The sequence below is a fragment of the Gekko japonicus genome, unplaced genomic scaffold (genome assembly GCF_001447785.1).
Source record: "Gekko japonicus isolate JY-2015 unplaced genomic scaffold, Gekko_japonicus_V1.1 scaffold2751, whole genome shotgun sequence".
Taxonomy (NCBI): Eukaryota; Metazoa; Chordata; class Lepidosauria; order Squamata; family Gekkonidae; genus Gekko; species Gekko japonicus.
This window is the reverse complement of record NW_015172628.1, coordinates 57589-77777: the sequence shown is the minus strand read 5'-3', so window position 1 is coordinate 77777 and position 20189 is coordinate 57589. Positions and strand designations below refer to the sequence as shown.

General features: G+C 41.6%; 3 protein-coding genes across 3 annotated transcripts in view; 2 read left to right on the top strand and 1 right to left on the bottom strand.

Moving 5' to 3' along the window:
• DHX32 (DEAH-box helicase 32 (putative)) overlaps nt 1-7418 on the top strand; it is a 63491-nt gene extending 56073 nt beyond the window's left edge. The window contains exons 9-11 of the mRNA XM_015421685.1: nt 2207-2397; nt 2750-2931; nt 7216-7418. Coding sequence (XP_015277171.1) covers nt 2207-2397; nt 2750-2931; nt 7216-7408 — 566 coding nt within the window. The 3' untranslated portion in view covers nt 7409-7418. The remainder of the gene's footprint in view (nt 1-2206; nt 2398-2749; nt 2932-7215) is intronic.
• Nucleotides 7419-7485: 67 nt separating this feature from the next.
• BCCIP (BRCA2 and CDKN1A interacting protein) lies at nt 7486-19612 on the bottom strand. The gene is made up of 7 exons (XM_015421688.1): nt 19387-19612; nt 16738-16812; nt 16025-16105; nt 14189-14278; nt 11737-11924; nt 9476-9650; nt 7486-7990 (listed from the first exon to the last, which is right to left on the bottom strand). Exons 1-7 carry the CDS (start codon nt 19537-19539, stop codon nt 7820-7822), a joined length of 933 nt encoding a protein of 310 aa, XP_015277174.1. The 5' UTR covers nt 19540-19612; the 3' UTR covers nt 7486-7819.
• The window catches only part of UROS (uroporphyrinogen III synthase), a 36110-nt gene continuing 35511 nt past the window's right edge, over nt 19591-20189 (top strand). The window contains exon 1 of the mRNA XM_015421689.1: nt 19591-19666. The gene's annotated coding sequence lies outside the window, so the exon portion shown is untranslated. The remainder of the gene's footprint in view (nt 19667-20189) is intronic.

Here is a 20189-nt window from a genome sequence, read left to right as displayed (position 1 = left end):
TTGCCCAAAAGAAAAAAGGAGGGCTCTTGTCTCACACATTACTGGGAAGCTGCTAACTTGAAAAACGGAAGATAGTAGCTGATTGTATTCTATATTAGAATTTCAATGTTAGAAACTACTGTATTTTTATTAGTATTAGTTTTAATTTAATTTTATATACTTCTATATTTGCATACCTTAATTTTTATATGGTCATTTTTATTTTATTTTTTCCTTACTGGTTTGTATTCTGGTCATGGACTGTAAATAAAGTATTGATTGATTGCCTTGAAAACCATTTTATTTAGAGTGTCTAGCTGGCCTAATGTAGGTGGACTTTGAAAAGGGAATCCATGAATAAGGTGTCATTTGAAGAAACAGTTTGGACTCAGTATCACAGATACCAGTGTTTATCGCTTGTACATTAATGCTGAGCGACAAGAGTAAGGAAAAGTTGGAAGTGGTTTTGACACTTGGTGTTTTATAAATTTTATAAATTTCTCCATTCAAACTCCGCCCAGGAGGGTGCCCAAACTAGTTGTTTAAAACTTGGGATGAATATAAATAAACTAGATTTACTAGATATGCAAAATAGAGCTTACTGACCAAGAGAGAACTGTTACAAAAAAAAAGAGGGGGTAACCAAATTGATACTAACGTTTACAAGTACACTATCTGCTCCAAACCTAGATTTACTAGATATGCAAAATGGAGTTTACTGACCAAGAGAGAACTGTTACCAAAAAAAAAGAGGGGGTAAACCAAACGTTTACAAGTACACTATCTGCTCCAAATTAAACATTAACTGTACAGTGATAAAGTCTCTTTTAAACAGTCAATGGAATTAAGGGTTACTTATTTTAAAGGTCATCAATGCTATTTAAAATGTTCAGTTGCGGAATCAATTCTGTGAAACTAAGGGGGAAAAGTTTAGGAGAAAAGATTGATACAGATGTTTAAGAAACATTATACAACTTTCTCCCTTACTCTCTAGGTGTATTAACTGAAAAAGCAGGTATAAAATGATATGCAGATACTATGTCACTCTGGACACGCTGAAATGATATATCAAACAAAGATAAGTACTGTGTTTTACAAGCAAGTGCCAAGGCCTAGCTTTTTTGAGTTAAGATTGTAGACTATATCAAGCTATCAGCAATTGCAGACTTCCAATATATCTAAATAAAGCCCTGCTGAAGTTCATAAACTTTGCAACAGGCAAGCAAAAACGCCACTACATTCTGAAATGGTTTGAGAACATCTGGGACATGCTCCTTATTGATGAAAGTGCCTCACAAACCAAAAACATGCTAGGAAGAATTTAACCAAACTGCTGTTTAGACTAGTGGTTTCTCTACTTATCTTTTATTGAAAACAAATTGAACAAAATTCTTTTAAACTCATTTATGCTCATCTAGTGAGGATCTAATTCTTATCCATCCTAATTAATGACTCTGAATTTAGATTTGATTGGAATGTTCAGCTCTTGTGCAGTAATTTCTCTTCCATCCCACACAACTATCTTGTCTGTCTAATAAGGATGCAATCTGCAGTTCTGTTAAATCTCCTCAGGTTATTTTAAGTTTTATATTTTGATTACTTTTTATTTGTTGGTTCCTTTTGTATCTCTGTATGTTTGAAAAAGGAATAAACAGGTTTCCCTGATACATTTGGACCTTACATTTAAAAAAGGTACAAACAGAGTTGGCATAAAAGATGAAATCAGAAAGGCTAAAGTATTGAGAGTCTTGAGCTGCTGGCTATGTATGTTTACCTGGGACTAAGCCTCTTTTAATGTAAGGTTTTCGTCTGCAGAGAGATGGGCAAGACTGCATTGTTACAAAGTATAAAAAACTGAAAATATTGTAAGAAGGAAAAGTGAGAGCCAATAAACAGAACAAGAGAGGAATAATATTATCATAAAGTAGTGTGCAAGACAAATAATACAAGCAACATAATTAAAATTTTAAGATCAGAAATGTGAAAAACAGAAAGCAAAATATTTAGTAAAAATCTAAATCAGGTCCAAGTGGAAAAAGAGATGCTCACTGCATTCATTTAGTTCTCTATTCTGTTAGCAAACATTCTGCTAGCTGAGTCTCTGTTTATATATTTAAAGCAAGAATTACTTCCACAAAAGAGCATATTGCCAGGTGACTGGCTTAACATCCATAATTACAAATTGGATTCCCCAGTAAAATATAATTTTACCATTTTCCCCTATTAGACTACGATATTGAAAAGTGGTGTCAAGATTATTTTCTGAACTGCTCGGCACTAAGGATAGCGGAAGCTATCAGAACTGAATTGGTTGACATTATGAGACGAATCGAATTGCCAATTTCAGCTCCTGCTTTTGGATTAAACGAAAATGTGCTGGGGATAAAGAAAGCTCTTTTATCTGGTTACTTTATGCAAGTAAGGAAAGATATTGAATAGCTTTGTCTATATGAATTAACATTACAGAAGGCTATCATTTAATCCAAATACTTTTTCTCCCACTGAAAATTTAAATGCATTCTTCCTTTGATCCTTATGGCTTCCCCCCCTTGTTTTAATTCTTTAGACTACCCATCTCCTTCTACCTTAATTAATGTTGTATATTTACTGATAGTGAAATACACTGTTTTAACAGTATCAAGAAGACCATTCGGTTATAACCTTCCATTATTTCATGGCTAACTGAACACAGGCTTAATCACATTGCACTAGACAAGGGCATATGTCCAGGTAAACATGTGACTTAAACACAGATATTTTCATATTCTAGATTGCTCGTGATGTGGATGGCTCCGGAAACTACCTGATGCTGGCACACAAGCAAGTAGCTCAGCTCCACCCTTTGTCAATCTATTACAACAGCGGCAGGATCCCAGAGTGGGTTGTATTCCATGAATTTAGTATTGCTGAAAACAATTCTATAAAAATCATCTCCGCAATATCACCTGACCTGTGAGTAAAAGTGAACAGGGATTTATTTTTCTATTGTAGAACTGTAGTTTAAAAACAAAATTTAACATGAACATCCCCTTTTTAAATCTGTTGAAATACATGTGAGTTGCAGGAGAACCCCCTGTGTAAAAACTGTTGAAATACATGTGAGTTGCAGGAGACTGTTGAAAACAGAAACTGTTGTACATCTGTTATTGATTTTAATGATGGTATCATAGAATTATAGTACTGAAAAGTGAGGGCCTGTGATACTCGTGGGGGGATTCCGTTTCCCCCACTTTCTCACTTGGCCCAGTGCAGCCCCCAGGCTCCCCTGCAGCCGCTGGGCCCACAGTGCTCCCCACCTCAGTGGGTCATCCAGAGCTTCTCCAGGCGGGCTCGCTAAGGCTTCTTTCCTCCCTCCCCACTCTCAGCGGCTCATCTGGAGCTACTTCAGGCAGGTCCCCCAAGGCTTGCTCCCCTCCCTGTGGCATTGTCTGGGAGGCGCTCAAGTGTGGGCCCATGATACTCGCAGGGGGATTCCCTCCACCCCTTTGTGCTGGGCCCAGCGCAACTCCAGGGCTTTGCCAGGCTGTGCAGTCACTGCTATTGGGCCCAACAGGCTTCCTAGGCTGCTCAGCCACCACTGGGCCCAGTGCGATGCACAGGGCATACTGCTGCTGGCAGCATGCCCTGTGAGTCTCCTGGGCTGTGTGGCCACCGCTGGGCCCAATGGGGCTTCCCTGCCTGCAAACACTGGGGGTAAGTGCATTTTCTGCACTTGCGCAGATAACCCTACTTTAATTTTGGGGGAATTCCCCCATAGTTTTACAAACATTTAATTTGTTGATGTTGTTCAGTCGCACAGTTGAGTCCGACTCTTCGCGACCCCATGGACCAGATCACGCCAGGCCTTTCGGTCTTCCGCCGTCCTCTGAAGTTTGCTCAACTTCATGTTCATTGCATCTATGACACTGTCTAACCATCTCATCCTTTGCCATCCCCATCTTCTTTAACCTTCAGTCTTTCCCAGCATCAGGGTCTTCTCCAGTGAGTGCTCCCTTCTCATTTGGTGGCCAAAGTATTTGAGCTTCAGTTTCATCATCTGGCCTTCCAGGGAACAGTCAGGGTTGATTTCTTTTAGGATTGACTGATTTGATCTTCTTGCAGTCCAAGGGACTCTCAAGAGTCTTCTCCAGCACCATAGTTCAAAAGAATCTATTCTTCGGCACTCGGCCTTCCTTATAGTCCAACTCTCGCAGCCATACATGACTACTGAAAGACTATTGAAAGAGGTAGTCAATCTTTAAAGGTACAATTGTGGTCTTAGGGTACTGTCTCAGTGATGATCTGGTTCTTATAGATCCACATGGGTCAATGCAGGGGTAATTCATGAGGACAACCAGATGGATTTCACCTAGAGAACTGGTGTTGAGTAGTGATGGGCATGAACTGGGAAAATGTGGTATGGTTCATGGTATGCCAGCTTCATGAACCATGAAACATCACAAATAAACCAGTTTCATTTGTGAGGTTTGTGTTCTCCCCAGTAGGGACCCCAGTAGCTTATTTTTGTTATATTTATTATTAATTTACTTAATTCATTTATACCCTACTTTTCTCCTCAATGGGGGCCCAAAGTAGCTTACATCATTTTCCTTCCCCCATTTTATTCTCACAGAAATCCTGTGAGATAGGTTAGGCTGAGAGAGTGTAACAGACCCAAGGTCACCCAGCAAGCTTCTATGACCTGAGTGGGGATTTGAACCTGTGTATTCCAGATTTTAAATTCTCCTGTGGCCTGCCCAGTAATCTATTCAGAACTATCAGATCTGCTGTGCTCTTCTAATCTTTCTGTTGTAACATCTAGACTAGAAATGCTGCACAAAAGTTGATCCTACTTAAACTGTTACACAGACAAATCTATCCTTTGACTGCGGTGCCAGAAATAAAGAGGCAATACTAGTCAGCTATTTCATAGCTTCTACATAGCTGGGTACCAAATGTTCGATTTGTTGCTACTGACATTGATACCGAGAAAGCAGATCTGCAGTTGTCTTAGGCCAGAGGCTCAGAGCTAGATTTTATTTAAAGGAGGCTTCTGGCTTTTACAGCAAAGAACAGTCCCTTGTCTCTTCTGTCTCTCTGTGCACATGGATAACCCTGCTTTTCTTTCAAATGGGGACCCCTCCAGAAGGCTTATGTCAGGGGGTGTGGCCTTCTGACACACTCCCGGTAATGTCAGTGGGTGTGGCATATGCTAATGAGTTATGCTAATGAGCTCCTGCAGATCTTTTTCTACAAAAAGACCCCTGCCTACAATGGTGAGCCTTTATAAAATCGGCAGAATACCTTCCCCAATTTGACAATTTCAAAATGCTGACTGGCCATACTAAGCAGCTGTTTTCTGTTAACTTTAACAGAAAACATCTCAGAGAAGATAGATATCCATCAATTACTGTGACAGGCTGATAGTATAGGATTTCGGGTGGAAATTGTTTTCTAAATTTCATCAGGCAACTTTCACTGAGAATTACAGAAATACAAGTTCAGAAATATTTTCTTGGAAGTATACAGGCAGGTAACCTATCAACATTCTAAAGATGCCAAAGGACAGGGCAAGTAGATTTGGTGGAAATGAAGGGCTAGTGCTACCAGTTTGGGGGGAAAAAACTATTTTATTTTTGGGAGGTACCATGTTCATATACATGCAGGGTTTCCCCAGTGTATTTATTCACTTCAGCACATACAGAGAAAGGGAAAGCCATAAGTCTGATAGTTGCCTCTCAGTCTACTCCTCCCCCTGCACACCCCAGCATAATGAAAAGAAACAGCTCCTGCAATTAATTATTTTAACTTAGGGTTTTTGGGGGTGAGAGGTGCTAGCACTGGAATATAGCTAGGTTTCTAATAAAAGCCCTTGTAGAAGAGACCCAGTAGAGATCACTGTTGCATTATTTCCATGTATGAAATGAAAGAGACCCTTCCTATACAGATGGTTTGAGGCTGCAGCCCAGCATGGCTGAACTTCAGAAGTGGTTTCTATGAAATAAATAATTTCTGGTTAACGCATTTTGCTTGGTGAGCCATGGCAGGAGGGATTAAAATTTAATTAGAGATTAAAATAGGAATGTTCAGCCTTCAGCTGCTCCAGTCCTATTTTTCTAGCTTGATGTTGTGCCTGCCCAAGTATGGAGTGAGTTCAAAATGATACAGTGTTATCCCCTTTTAATAACACTTACTGACAGTACTGGTCTTAAACTGAAGAATATATTTTGGCAGAAAAACTAAACAGATCCTAAAAACAAAGTAGAACAAAATCCATGCCATTCTTGAAACTGGAGTACAGTATTAGCAAGTAATGTTGAAGAACAAGTAATTCAACGGATCTACTATAGAATAAAAGACCTGCATGCTTGGCATTTTATCAGTGCACCTTGGTTTGTACCACCCTGTGGCAAACAAATGCTTCCAATTAAGCAGACAAGGAAGCATTTGCCACTTCAGGCTTTTGAACTGTAACAATTAGGGCTGCCAAGTGGGAGCGGGGAAACCCCCGCTTTAGAGGCCCGATTTCCACCGCTGCGGAATCGGGCCCCGGGGGGAACTCCGCCTCCTGAAGCGCAGCCACATCGCTCACATTGGGAGCGTGGCCCAGATCGTTTTTTCCCTCCGACGATCTGGGCCACGCCCTCAACGTGAGTGACGTAGCACATCACTTCCTGTGACGTGCTGGCGGCGCGTGTGCGCATTGCGTGCACGCACACACCCTGTTGAGGAGCTCCCGGAGCCCGGCGAGGCTCCCCCGCCGCCAAAGTAAGAAGACTTGGTAACCCTAGTAACAATTTGTATGTGGACTAGTAAGTACTATGGACTTTTAAAACAAATGCAGTAGACATAACATTAAGATATCCTGCTTAAACTAGATTCATTAAAATAGATAAAAGTTTGGCCCTTCTTGGGCTATGAATTTCAACAGGGTATGTGTCAAAGTTACAAATGGAACATTCTACATTTAACATACAATTTGGAACAACTGGAAGCCAATTCCTACCATCCTAAAGCCAGATGGAGTATATTAATTTGTAGAGATGCATAGGAATATAAACTTATATCCATACTTTTATATGAATATTTCCTTTGGAACTAATCCTAGATTCCAACTGTGCAGTTCTATATTTAATGCATTAAAATATCTGCCTATAAGCATTCTTTGCATGAGCTACAAAATAGTAATATAAAAATACAAGGAAATGTTCATCTTAAAAACATATGTCCTCCTTTGTTTATTCTGTTTTGTATCAGATTTATGAAGCTGGTGCCTCAATACTATTTTAGCAACCTGCCTCCTAGTGAAAGCAAGGCTATTCTGCAAGAAGCAATCAATCATATATCACCCATTTCAGGAGTAGATAAGGGACAAAAAGCCATCATCGAAGACAGAGGATTTGAAAAATACCCTGAAACACCAGCTGAACAACGATGCATTATTCAGTAAGCCTCCTAGATAAAACTAAGCTGAAGTATACATAACAACTGTGTACTATATACACCCCTGTTATCAGTCTTCATAAATGTACAGGTATTTTACAGTTGAACAAAGTGGTAATAACAGTTTATCATCATGTTTCACAATGTGAAACAACCTATCTGTAACTGGTGAAAAGGTATTCATCTATTTTTAACGATGACTTTATTGCACTTGTAATCAGATATTTTAAATGCCATCTCATAATGGTACATAAGAATGTTGTAGGTAACTAACTGCATGGCTGACAGTTTTGACTAGAATACGAAGGAGATCCTGAAATAACATAGAATTGATATCATAGGAAAAAACCTAGAAAATATTTAAGTCAAAGAACTCTTGCGGGGTGACATCACAAAGCCATTGTTAGAAGACAGTGGTTCAGACAGAAAGATATTCTTTGAGTTTATCCATGATGCTGTTTATCCTGTCAGCAGGGATTATCATCACAGTTCTCAAAGGTTTCATGGGTGTGTCTTCAAAAGACCATCTGCCTCCCAAACACATGTCACTCTCCTCTTGTACAGAGTAGCTAAACTTCAGAAGTGAATTCTAAATAATAAGAAAAGCAAAACTTGGTTAAACACATTCCATGCGGCATACGACAGTATACAGTTTGTTTCATTCACAGAGTGACACCAAGTAAAGGGAAGGGCTGTGGCTCAGTGGAAAAGCCTCTGCTTTGCATGCAGAAGGTCCCAGGCTCAGTCCCTGGCATTTTCACTTAAACAGGTGATGTGATGTGAAAGAAGGTGATGTGAAAGACCTCTGTCTGAGACCCTGGAAAGCTGCTGCCAGCCTGAGTGGGCAATAGTGACCTTGATGGACCAAGGGTCTGATTCAGTATAAGGCAGCTTCATGCGTAAAGCCATTTTAATGACGTTCAATTGTACTTTAAGGCTTACCAGCTTGTCGTAGAACTCTGTATGCCATGCTTCATATCCTGTACATGAATCTAGCTGTTCAACTGCAGACCAACACAGCTACCCCCTAAACCCTCGGAATGCTTGTGTGCATTATGTAAGGACAAATGTTGCAGAAGACCCCTTGCTGGCCCTGGAAGTGTATTATGAATCCATAGGCTGAAGTAAATAGCCAAATTACATGTGGCCTTAGTCAATATGCTTACTCTTTATGTTTTAAGATAATTTCACAGTCTGTTCCAGTAATTCTATGTGCAGAACTGATTTATGCAAATAAATTATATATGTAAATGAAGGTTTTTTTCCATAATGTTCCAAACTAGACATTTATAGACAGCTTTTTGACAGTGGTTGGTATGAGGGCATGAGAAGGCCGAGGCCATAAGGAAAACTGATAACTAATCCGGTGCATAGAAATGCCACACCTTGAATACTACAGCTTTCAGATGAAATAGTCTCTCAGCACTCTCCACAACCAGGGGGACTACTAATGCCTTAAACCTATGCCACTGCACTGCTTTTCCAAAGCAATGCTCAAGCATCCCTCGCAATACCAACCAGCTGGTTCTGGCCATTTGAGAAAGACAGAAGATGGCCAATATGTATTGGAGACAGTGTGGGAATAAAACAGAGTGGGAGATTTGACTTCCACAATTTGTATTACTCATTTAGCATGATCTCTATCCTGAACAGTTCCTGAAGTGGAGAACTGCCAGATGTTGGCTTAGTTCCTGGGGTACATCTCCACTAACAGAAGGCATTCTGTCAGCAGTGCAGTACTTCATCACCCCCCACCCCTTTGCAGCACAAAAAGATTCCCAAAATGCTGCTCTTCAGAGACAGGGGACAGCATGAGTAGTTAGTTGGAGATCTGCAGTGGAGTTAGCAGAAACGTACTGCAGAATCCAAGCTATTGGTTGGGACAGGATTCTCCTATCCCGAAGTCCATCACTGTGGTGATTTCCTGTACTAATAATGAGTCTGGATCCCCTTCAACAATGGCAACTTCACAATTATTGGTTTTTTAAACAAAATCATAATCCTCTACATGCCTTATTGAAAATCAAAGTCTTATCTAGCAGCTTAACAAGGAAAAAAGACAAAAAAGTCTTACTTCGTAAAAGAATTCTTCTTCAGCATTTGAAAACATAAGTTCTTCTTTCTTTTGTGCACTGCTTCCCTTTTTTCTAGCATTACTCTTTGCATCAATAAATGTCTTGCTAATAAGAAGATAGAAGTAGCATTTTCCACAGGGTTTGTTTGTCCTCTGTGCTTCTGTCAGTTCTTTCCTAGAAAAAAAAAACAGGTTTACATTCAGACTTCTTCATGACCAACTCAGATATATATGTAACTGCAATAAGCCTTAAGAACGAAGCTTTCCACTGTGCCAACAGAGCCCATAGATGTACACACAAGGACAACGCTTCCCAATCTCCTTAAGAGATCATAAGAGAAGCATCTGATTCTCCCTTCCTCCCAGTCACACACACACACACACCAGCTCTCCTCCTTTCTAGTCAACTGAAACAAAGCTGATTTGGAGAAAACAAATCAACCGAAATACATGAGAATCTTGCTTTGCTTATTTCACCAAACTGTAGGTGTTGTACATGCTTCCTATAACTTCCTATTTATGTTCCTAATTTTAGGCTACACAATCAATTTGTAAATACCTATACTGCTCCTACCTGTAAAAGAAACAAGCTCAATGAACACAAACTATGTATTCTAGGCCTCAAAGTAGTTGGCACCTTACCATTAAACGCAACAGGCAAGAGTACTGGAACTCACGATCAGAAGACAGATGCCGTAGTGGCAAGGGATCAGTGTAATCTGAAGGAAACCTAAGAGGGCTTCTGGGGTTTAAGATGGCCATTTTCTGTCCTTCTTCAATCCCACGCATCGACAAACCTGTACCTGATAACCATGAATGGATGCCATGCCATATGGAACTATTTAACGTGTCTCTGGGCCTCAGCAAGAGTGTGACTAAAGAACCTCAAGAGATCTCCTTCCCTTTCCCCCTTACCAGAAGCACTCATTCCCTCCTCAAGCATGCCAAAGATATCAGTGGTTCATTTGCTTAGTAAGATTCAATGCCAGAACTTATAAAGACATTCTAAAGTTTAATTTCAAAAAAGTGCAGTCACTTAGATGTTTAGTATCCTTCTTTCAGGTGCTTATACCTTGGTTTACTGCTACTGAACTGAGAAATGAATGATTCTTAGTGGCTGATTTAGAAAAATGCAGATCAAACCCAAGAAATCCCTAAAAGAGACTCCAAAAGAAACTACACTTTCTTACATGGAATCTTTTTGCATTGTCTGGCTCATTCCTTTTCTTTGTTCCTTTCCCATGAATTCTGCTGTTCCTTGAACCCATCAACTTCTTATGTCTTGTCTGTTGCTTGGATCCAGCATTTGATCTAATCCTCTTCCTACCAGCATGCAGATATGAATATGCAACACAGTCTCGGAATCAGCCATTTGCCTGGTTATGTGTGGTGAATTAAATTAGACTGTTCCTCATTATTGTTGAGATAAAGCTGCCCATACAACAGCGATACTACTTAATTCTATTTACTTGAGATTATGTGCCCCCCACCCGGGTGGATACAGATATGCCCCCATCCCACTTCCACCCTTTAATATGAGCTGATCATTCCACTTCAATGAAGTCTAAAGCCAATGTGCACATAATTCCCTGGTGGACGTCACCCTTTAGAATGATCTATGGCATCAAAACATCTCACAAAAAATGTGCCATGGTTTACTGTAAAACAAGTTATTTCTTCACTGCTGCAATCAGTCAAAAGCCCAGAACAATCTGTAGATTTACCTTGGACCTTTTGTTCAAGGCTTTGCCAAAGCTCTTATGTGCATTTCATAGATCAGCTTAATATCTTTTAAGTAAGTATCAGGCCTTCATTTACACCACGGGAATTTGCAATCGGATTTTTGTACTAGAAACGACATTCGCTGAAAATATGAAAGTGTGTGTGCGTGTGTGTATGTTTAATATACACAGTCATTTTAAGTGAGTTTTCATGCAGCCTTGCTCTAAAAGCTATCCACAGAGCACATTTGTCTGCCAAATGACAGCTGAATTGTAAGTTGGTTTTCCATCCCTCACAACAAGATTTCAAATACAAGTAAAATAACTGTTCACAATATGTGAAATATTAAGTACCTCTTTTAAAGATCTTACTTGAGAACAAACAAAATGTTGGCTTTCACTTCCCAGGCTTCCACTTTCAAGTATGTGATATTTTTTTCTGTCTCATTCAACACATTTCCATTTAAATGGAAATGAGGATCTGAGGTCATCTGAGGATAAAAAATTACTGTTCAAAAATGATTTTGGAAAAGCTCTTACTGCAGTTGCTGGTGCATGGGCAGAGCGATCTGCGGAGGTACATTAATGAATCTTTCACTAAGCAGGAAGCCTATAGGCTTGGTGGTGTCACTTAGGAGCTCATCCAGCTGTTCAACCATACTCTGCTCACAGTTCTTCTCACACTGGCTTAAAATCAGCTCTTTAATTTGTTCAGCACACTGGGTACCCTAGGAATCAAAAGGACAGATTTTCTTTGCATTAGCAAACAATTATTTATATAAGGCAACTTAAAAAGAGTTTCTGGGTATTGTTTCACAGGACTAGAGAAAGTTTCTTGCTGTGACTTTTAATACACTGTAAGGAATTCTTTCAAATGATACAAATGAAGCCTTAGATTAAGAGCCGAGTATGTATGTGCGTGGAGAGGGGTTTCAAACAGGATGATTGAAATGGCAAAGTTATAACTAAGCAATTGCATTTCAGTATGGCTTAAAGACACCAAAGAAGCCACACAACTAAGACATGCCATCAAAAGCAATATGAAACAATATTTTAAGGCACCTAGCCTGACAAATAAAAGGAAAAGCTTTAAAATAGTTTTTTTAAAAATCACATTGCTGCTAGTGATCACCGCAAACTCAAACAGACGATGATCCAAGTAATGAGAAGCAAGTGTTTTTGCTTCTACATATGGCAATTGCTACTTTGAAGTTACAGGAGTTAACACTATGGGGATGACCTTCCATTCACCACAGTAATTTCTCTAGCTCTTAACTACCACGGAACCTGGTAACAGAAGATTCACACCACATCTCCCTTATAAATAAAAGCCGAATGGTGGTGGCACTTCTCTAGAACATTCCACACGCTCCAAAATCAGTTCGCTCTGATCTGTCATTCAGAGTGTCTCCCTATCCACTGGCTGCTTTGCCTGAGTCCTGCCTCCAACATTCTAAACATTTTGCTAATCCTCTCCCCCCCATAGCCAGTCAGAACACAGAGGTTATTTGCATATGCAGCCTCATTGGCCTCTGCCTCGGAACACAGAGGTCATTTGCATATGCGACTTGATTGGCTTTTGCCTCTAACATTCTAAACAGTTTTGCTGTTCTGAGGTAAAATGTGTCCAATCTCCAGGTGAGGGCTGGAGATCACTCAGAATTACAACTGCTTTCCAGATGGCAGAGATCAGTATCCTTATATGCTGCTGAGGTGGCCCCCGTATGACAGCCAATGTGACGTAGCAGTCAGGGTTTCAGAGCACGGGAGAGGCTGCAGGTGTGTGGGGGGTGGAAAGCTGAAGAGTGAGGGAGAAATAAAGGTAGGTTGATGATTGGCTGGGAAGGAGATATGGTTGCCAACTCCAGGTGGGAAATTCCTGGAGATGTGAGGGATGGAGCCTGGAGAGGGTGAGGTTTCAGGAGGCGTGGGACCTCGGACAGGTACAAAGCCATAGACTCCACCCTCCAAACCAACTATTCCCTTCTGGGGAACCATCGTTGCCAATCTCCAGGTGAGGGCTGAAGATCACTCAAAATTACAACTGTTCTTTAGGTAGCAGAAGATCGGTTCCTCTGGAGAAAATGGTGTACTCAATGTCATTATACCCTGCTGAGGTCGCCACAGCAAATTGACACGGAGTGTCCAAGGCCGGGGCACCCGTCCAGAGCCTCTTTCTAGAGGTCGTTGTATTTATTTCCACAACGGGCCCTTTTCCTAGTAGTAATATAATTGGTGAAATTCTAAAATGGTGCCATAATGTCTTATTGTCAAGCCAAAATGATAGTCAACCATGCTTTATTTGTAGCAAAATAGAGACCATGCTTACTTTTTGTCAATTTTGCATTTCTATTCTATTCTTTTTTGATCAATATATTGAGTAGTTTAGAGCTACGGTGGCTCAAGTGGTTAAGACGCTGAACTGCAGGCTGTGGAAGGTCAGCAGTTCAGCAGTTCAAGACCCGGGTGCCGCATGATGGAGTGAGCTCCCATTTCTAGTTCCAGCTCTTGCCAACCTAGCAGTTCGAAAACAAGAAATTGCAAGTAGATAAATAGGTACCACTTTGGTGGGAAGGTAACAGCGTTCTGTGCGCCTTGGTGTTTAGTCATGCCGGTCACATGACCACGGAAACGTCTTCGGACAGCGCTGGCTCTTCGGCTTTGAAATGGAGATGAGCACCACAACCCTAGAGTCGGATACGACTGGCTTTCGAGCAAGGGAACCTTTACCTTTATTGAGTAGTTTGCATGGACTCTTAAAGTTCTCCTCTTTACCCAAGGCTGATATTTGTCATATTTATTTTAATGATTTCAGTAACAAGAATGCACGTGTGAAGTCATGCAATAAATCATTTATCAATGTACTGCAAAAATAAATTGCTGGCTTTAAGAGGAGACAGGATAGATATCAATGAGGTGTCCAATTATACTGAGCTGCATTTTCAGTAAGACAAAAAGATTATTATTATCCTTATACATTATTTCTACTGACCTTCCTTTCAGTTAAGTTTAAGAGGCTTATAAAGCCAAAAACCTCATCAGCATCATCTTCATCGTCACTTTCTTCAAAATCTTCGGCTTGCTATTAAACAAAAAGAATAAGTATGTTTTCTTGAGCAAAGTTATCAAGGCTTTCTGCCTGAATAAAACATCTGCCATTACTGTGACCTTCTAGCATGGGGGGTGGGTGGGTTACTTCTAAGCAAGCATCCACAAGATTAGGATGTATGTTCCTCTTGCAGCATGTTTGTATGAATCCCATACAAGTACACCTGCTTAAGAAAACACCAGATCTTCTTCGTGGTCTCTGTGCTTCACACCAATGGGATCTAGTGCGCCTGCGCTGGATCCAGCGCAGGCGCACTAGATCCCATTGGTGTGAATGCACAGATGACCACTCGAAGATCACCAGTTACTGGTAAGCAACCTGTTTTTATACAGATGGAAAGTCAGCCAACCTGGGAAAGCATATTTTTAAATATTGAGATGTCCTAGCTCTAGGAAAGGAAAGTTTTCAGAATGCTTCAGGTGAATATAAAAGCAGCAATTTGTGCCAAGATTGCTTTTATATTTTACAGTTCAGTCTACTATTAAACTATAGCTATATGAAACACACACATTTCAACAGTGTACACTTAATAAAGTATCAGTTTATCAGGTACAGTTTAATTTATCAGGTAATTTATCATTACTGGTCAAAATTATGAAGTCATCTGTTTCATGTTTCCATCAGCTAGATGGATGCCCATCAGAAAGTATAAGCCTACACCTACAGTGCTGTCCAAAGAAGAGTTGCACACTTCTAAGCACACTGACCTCAGCGGATTTTGAGGGGGGTAACTCTGCTTAAGATTACAGTGTAATTGTTTTTGGCTATCAGAGATCAGAAATTAGCAATTATGGCAGAAACTTTTATATCTGGACACTGACATTCCAACACCTCTACGACTATTCTCTTTTAGCCCCAGCATATCAGGAGAGCAGTGGGTGTTTGGCCTTGAAAATCAGAACCAAAGACTGTTGGGAGCATATACACATTGCATTGCAGTTACTTCAGGCGCCCACGGATATGTGTGTGTATGCAAAATTACATGATGCCCAATATTTGAGGGCAACACTGTCTCAGGTGCCTACTTGAGGCTGGTGCTGAAGTCTCATTCATGAATCCCATTGGGATGGTTCTTTACGTCTTCTAAATGTACATTTTTAAGCATGTGAAATGAAAGAGTGCTTATTCAATAGAAATCTGTGTCACTGTGTAGCTCCTGTAACTAAAAAGTAGCCGCTTGTCTATATTCAAGCCCGCCAACTTTACCCACAGGCGAGACCTTTCGATAGAATCAAATGCTGCGACCAGATCGACAAACAAAAAGAACCTTATGGAATAGTCACTTTCATTCCTAAGAACAAACAAAAAGCAACATTTGCAGGATGTTGCTGAGAGGAAAATGTACTCTTGCACTGTCTTACTTTTCTAAAATTTTGGGTGAGAAAAGCAGCTCTAACAGGTAAACAGAACAAACAGGCATTTTGCTCTGTGGAGGGCAGTATTCTCAGCCCCTAACTTTTAACAACAATTATCAGGACCCCAATGCTGAATCTTGGCAACTGCTGCCACAATAAGAGCTATGTCAATCAATTGCTCTTCAGAAACAATTGCCTGTACACAGCCTTTATTACTAGAGCATGTTCATTTCAGGTAGGTCACAGAGGACTAGGAAACCGGACAATATACCTTGTTTACTCACCATGGATGTATGCAACAAACATACCCAATCTAACATAAACACACAATATACTAAATTAAGAGACTAAGAAGGCACCTTACCTTGATAACACTCCCAACGTGATTTTGTTGTATCAATATATCAGTTAGCTCAGCTGTGTTAACAGGAGCCTTTAGAAAAAGCTGAAGAGAAAAAAAAACTGTAGGCTTTTATTAAGAACATGTTTTCTACAATGGCTCACCTGCTAATACTGAAATTGTTCTAAAAAAAAATCTCCTTTACCAGTCATAAATATAGTGTTAAAGAGCCAGAGACGGTTAAAAAAATTAATTGCCAGGCCACTGTAATATCAGGGCAGCATTCAAGGGGCAAGATAAATTCTAGCATAATTTACCTAGGTTTCTACATAAACTTCTTCACTATACTTAACCCCTTGCCTCAGACGTTTCTTTTCTTGCTGATACAATTTTAACGCCTCCAGATCATTTTGCATGCATTTCTGCTCTCTTGTGGATTTATTATTCTCAGAATAATGTCATGAACTGCACTTTTGGAAAAGATGAAGTTATCAATTCAAGATTCAGAATTTTAAAGTTGTAGCTTTAGGGCATCCACTGGAAAAGTGCTGAACTGGAGCATTAGACTATCAGAGTTTGAAAATGCTTCAGAATGTGATGGAATCAGCTCTGTGGATTTACAACCATCTGGAAACACAGGCACTCAGTCACAGATGTAATCCCTCCTCCTAATATTTACAATATAAGACTTTGCTATAAAGTATGTCACCCCATGCCACAAAATCACAAAGATGTACCTGTTGTAGTAATTTTTTTATTCCATTATAATCATTATCTGATATTGAATGTGCTTCAAATTCAACATTCACTTCCTGTGAGTATAAACAAAGAAAAGAAAAATTGCACACAAACTTGTCAAGTATGTCAGTTCAAGAGAAAGGTCACTGTCTTTGAATTGCTCAGTACTTATCTGAGATACACATTTATTGTGCACCACTGCTGACTTGAGGCATCTGCAATATTAATCCAAATTCATTATCTTATATTGAAAGTATCGATAAATCAGTAAATTCATCCCCCTCCCTTTGTGCAACCTACTAAACCAGGGGTGTCAAACCTACAGCGGCAGGCTGGAACTGGCCCACCCAGGCCTTTAATCCGGCCTGGGAGCAGGCTCTCTTCTCTCCACCCCTTCCCATCCTCACTGTTCTGAGCTTGAGCTGCCTTGGAGTATAGAGAGCAGAGGGTGGGGCTGCCTCGGAGAGCAGAAAGAAGAGGGCAGGGCTGCCTCTGAGCAGAGAGCACAGGGCCAGCCGCCAACTTCCCAGCCACCAACGCTGTCCGGGGGTGGGGGGGGGTCCTTTGGCTGTGATCCTCATGTTTCTTTTTTATTTTAAAAAACTGCAAAATTCCACTATTCCCCCACCTTTCCAATTTAGGCAGGCACGTTTTAAGGGTGTGCACACACTGGGGAGGGGGGAAGGTTTGGGACCAGCCAGGGCTAAAATACAGAGTTCTGCAAATTCAAGGGACTCCAGTTTTACAGAGAAATATTAGTTTCAACAAACATACCCTCCTAATGTGGAGCTCCAATGAAAGAATAGCAGAACAAGTGCTAAAGAGGACCACCCTGTAAAAAAACCCTGAGACCTTGAAGAGCCACTGCCACTCTGAGTAGACCTGGAAGGGGGGAGGGGGGAAGTTTGCAGTGCTCAGCCATTTCATATTTCTCTCCTGGGTCCAAGGCTCAGACCATGTATATGGCCGGAATGGGCGGGATAGAAATCAATTATATATATATTTGTAGTTTATATCTTTAAGGGCGGAGGGGAAAGTTTGGGACCAACCACAGTTAAAATAGAGTTCAACACACCCAAAGTACTCCAGTTTTTCAGAGAAATATTAGTTTTAACACACACATCCTCCTAATGTGGGGCTCCAATGGAATAGCTGCTATAATATCGTTGTGTTTGTCTGTGTCATTTGTAAAGTTTATATCTCCACTATCTGGCATTACATTTTATGACATGCATGGCCAGGCCCAACAAAAGTCCTATTTATGCCAAATCCTACCCTCATAACAAATGAGTTCGACACCCCTGTACTGAACTAACTTTGGAGTTAGGGTTTATCTGCCTACGCACTCCCACAACTTGAGGGCATTGCAATGTCTCTCACCAGCCACTCTCAAGATGGATTTGTTAATCCCACTTCACACTTCGCTGCCAAGAACACCAGCTTAGATAAAACCAGGTCAAACCTCATGGAAACTGCTTCATCCCAATGATACACCTGTGGGGGATGACGTAGCTATGAAGCTGGCCTTAGGACCAACAATACTTTATGTAAGAGATCCATGCCTTTTGAATGGACTTATTTTTCCTTTGGATCAGGGCAGCAGCAGTAAGGGGAAGAGGGCACCTAACCTTTCCCCCCTGCTGATTTCTCTCATCAGCAGGGGTGGATTCAGTTTAGGAAAACAGACCGAGAAAAGAATTATATATTCTACATATCACAGCCCCACTCCAGTTCAGGAACTTCACACCCACAATTGATTTTAACTTAGTAAACCATGAATGTATTGGGAGATTTCTTTGTCATATGCTAACCAAGAACTACACCCTATGCACACACCTTTGTCTTTATGCATTTAGAAAGTTTATATGCCACCCTTCTAGACACCTACTTTGATGCTACACGCAAAGTAAAAACAACAGAATAAAATATCAAAACAACATAACTGTTGTCGATTATAAAGCAAGCCATAAGGGCAGCATAAAGCAACATTCAGCTGCAAAAATGATATCCTGAAAACAGCCTTCAGGCTAGGAGACCATAAAAGCAGCTACAAAAACTGGAACCCGTCAGTGAAAAGACTAATCAAAAAGAAACGTTCCGACTTGTCACCTAAAAGACAGTAAGAATACATTATTACAATATATTTTTTGTTTTCTTCGGACGAGCCCAGGCATCAAGTCCTAAGTGTGGCCGTTTCCCTCAAATTTAGACACACACATAAAGGAAATGGGAATCTCTGGAGAACATAAGTAATTGGGGGGGGGGGGGCCCCCAAGGGCCCCGCCCACCCGGGGAAGAAAGGGGGAGTTGGGGTTGGGGTGGAAGTCCGGGATGTGTGTGTGTGGCTATGAGGGACACGATTCTCGGCGTGGAAGTACCGTAGTAGTGGTGGGGGTCGTCTACGGGCCATTATCACCCCAACAGTGGTAAAGCGGGTTTCACTCAATGGCTAGGCAGGCGTGCGATGGATCCGGAGCTGCCAGGGGAAGCTCAGCCACCCTCCTCGACTGGCAGAGGAAGCGAGAGACCCCCACCGAAGACTTCTTCGGGGGGCAAACAAGGAACTGTCTCTCTAGTGACCAGGCGGCAGAACTTGCCCTAAAAGTCACGGCAATGCTGGCTCGTGGGGGTGGGGAATTTTCGCTCACCTCGCTGAGCTCCTCTTCTTCTGTTTCCTCCTCTTCTTCTTCGTCGTCGTCTTTATCCTCCTCTTCCTCCGACTCAGAGTCGTCCCCATCGGCGCCCTCCTCCCGGCAATCCGGCGGCCCATCCTCTCGCCTCCGCTTAGCCTGAGAGGCCATGCTGCCGCTTCCCTGCTCTTCCGCGCATGCGCCCCGAACCCGGAAAGGAAGGCTGCGGCGGGGAAGGGAAGAGTGAGAGCTGGACGCGGGCGAGGGCTCCCTGCTGCCGACCTGGCTCCCCGCGGAGGTGAGCGAAACGCCGGCCCCCGGTGCGTTCTGAAGCCGCCGCTCTGGTCACGCGACCCAGCCGCTTCCCTTCCTCCTCCCCTCCCCCGTGGCTGCTTGACAGGGTTCCCGCAGGTTAGACGGGCGTTCTGTAGGCTGTGCCAGTAAAACGGTGGCTTAGACACCGCGAAGTGATTAGACGGAGTTTGAAAGCCCCGGAACTGGTCGTGGAGCCCTGGAGCCAGTGCCTCTGAGGCAATGTACAGATCGCTGGCCTGTTAATCAAGAGCTCCAGCCAGCCCACCTACAAGTAGTTTGAAAGCCCCGGAACTGGTCGTGGAGCCCTGGAGCCAGTGCCTCTCGGGCTATGTACAGATCGCTGGTCTGTTAATCAAGAGCTCCAGCCAGCCCACCTACAAGTATAAAATTAGGAAGGGAGTCTTCCAAGGACAGGTGACCCAGTATATATGCTGTGCGTGGTTTTTCATAATGTATTTATTTATATATTGGATTTATTAGTCGCCCAATCCCTGCTGTTGCACAGG

Coding starts and splice junctions, on each gene's coding strand:
- BCCIP (XM_015421688.1), bottom strand. CDS start 19,539: ATGGCCTCTCAGGCTAAGCGGAGGCGAGAGGATGGGCCGCCGGATTGC. Junction 16,813..19,386: donor AAGAAGAGGAGCTCAGCGAG/GTGAGCGAAAAT, acceptor TTATACTCACAG/GAAGTGAATGTTGAATTTGA. Junction 11,925..14,188: donor TAAACTTAACTGAAAGGAAG/GTCAGTAGAAAT, acceptor TTTGATTCCTAG/GGTACCCAGTGTGCTGAACA.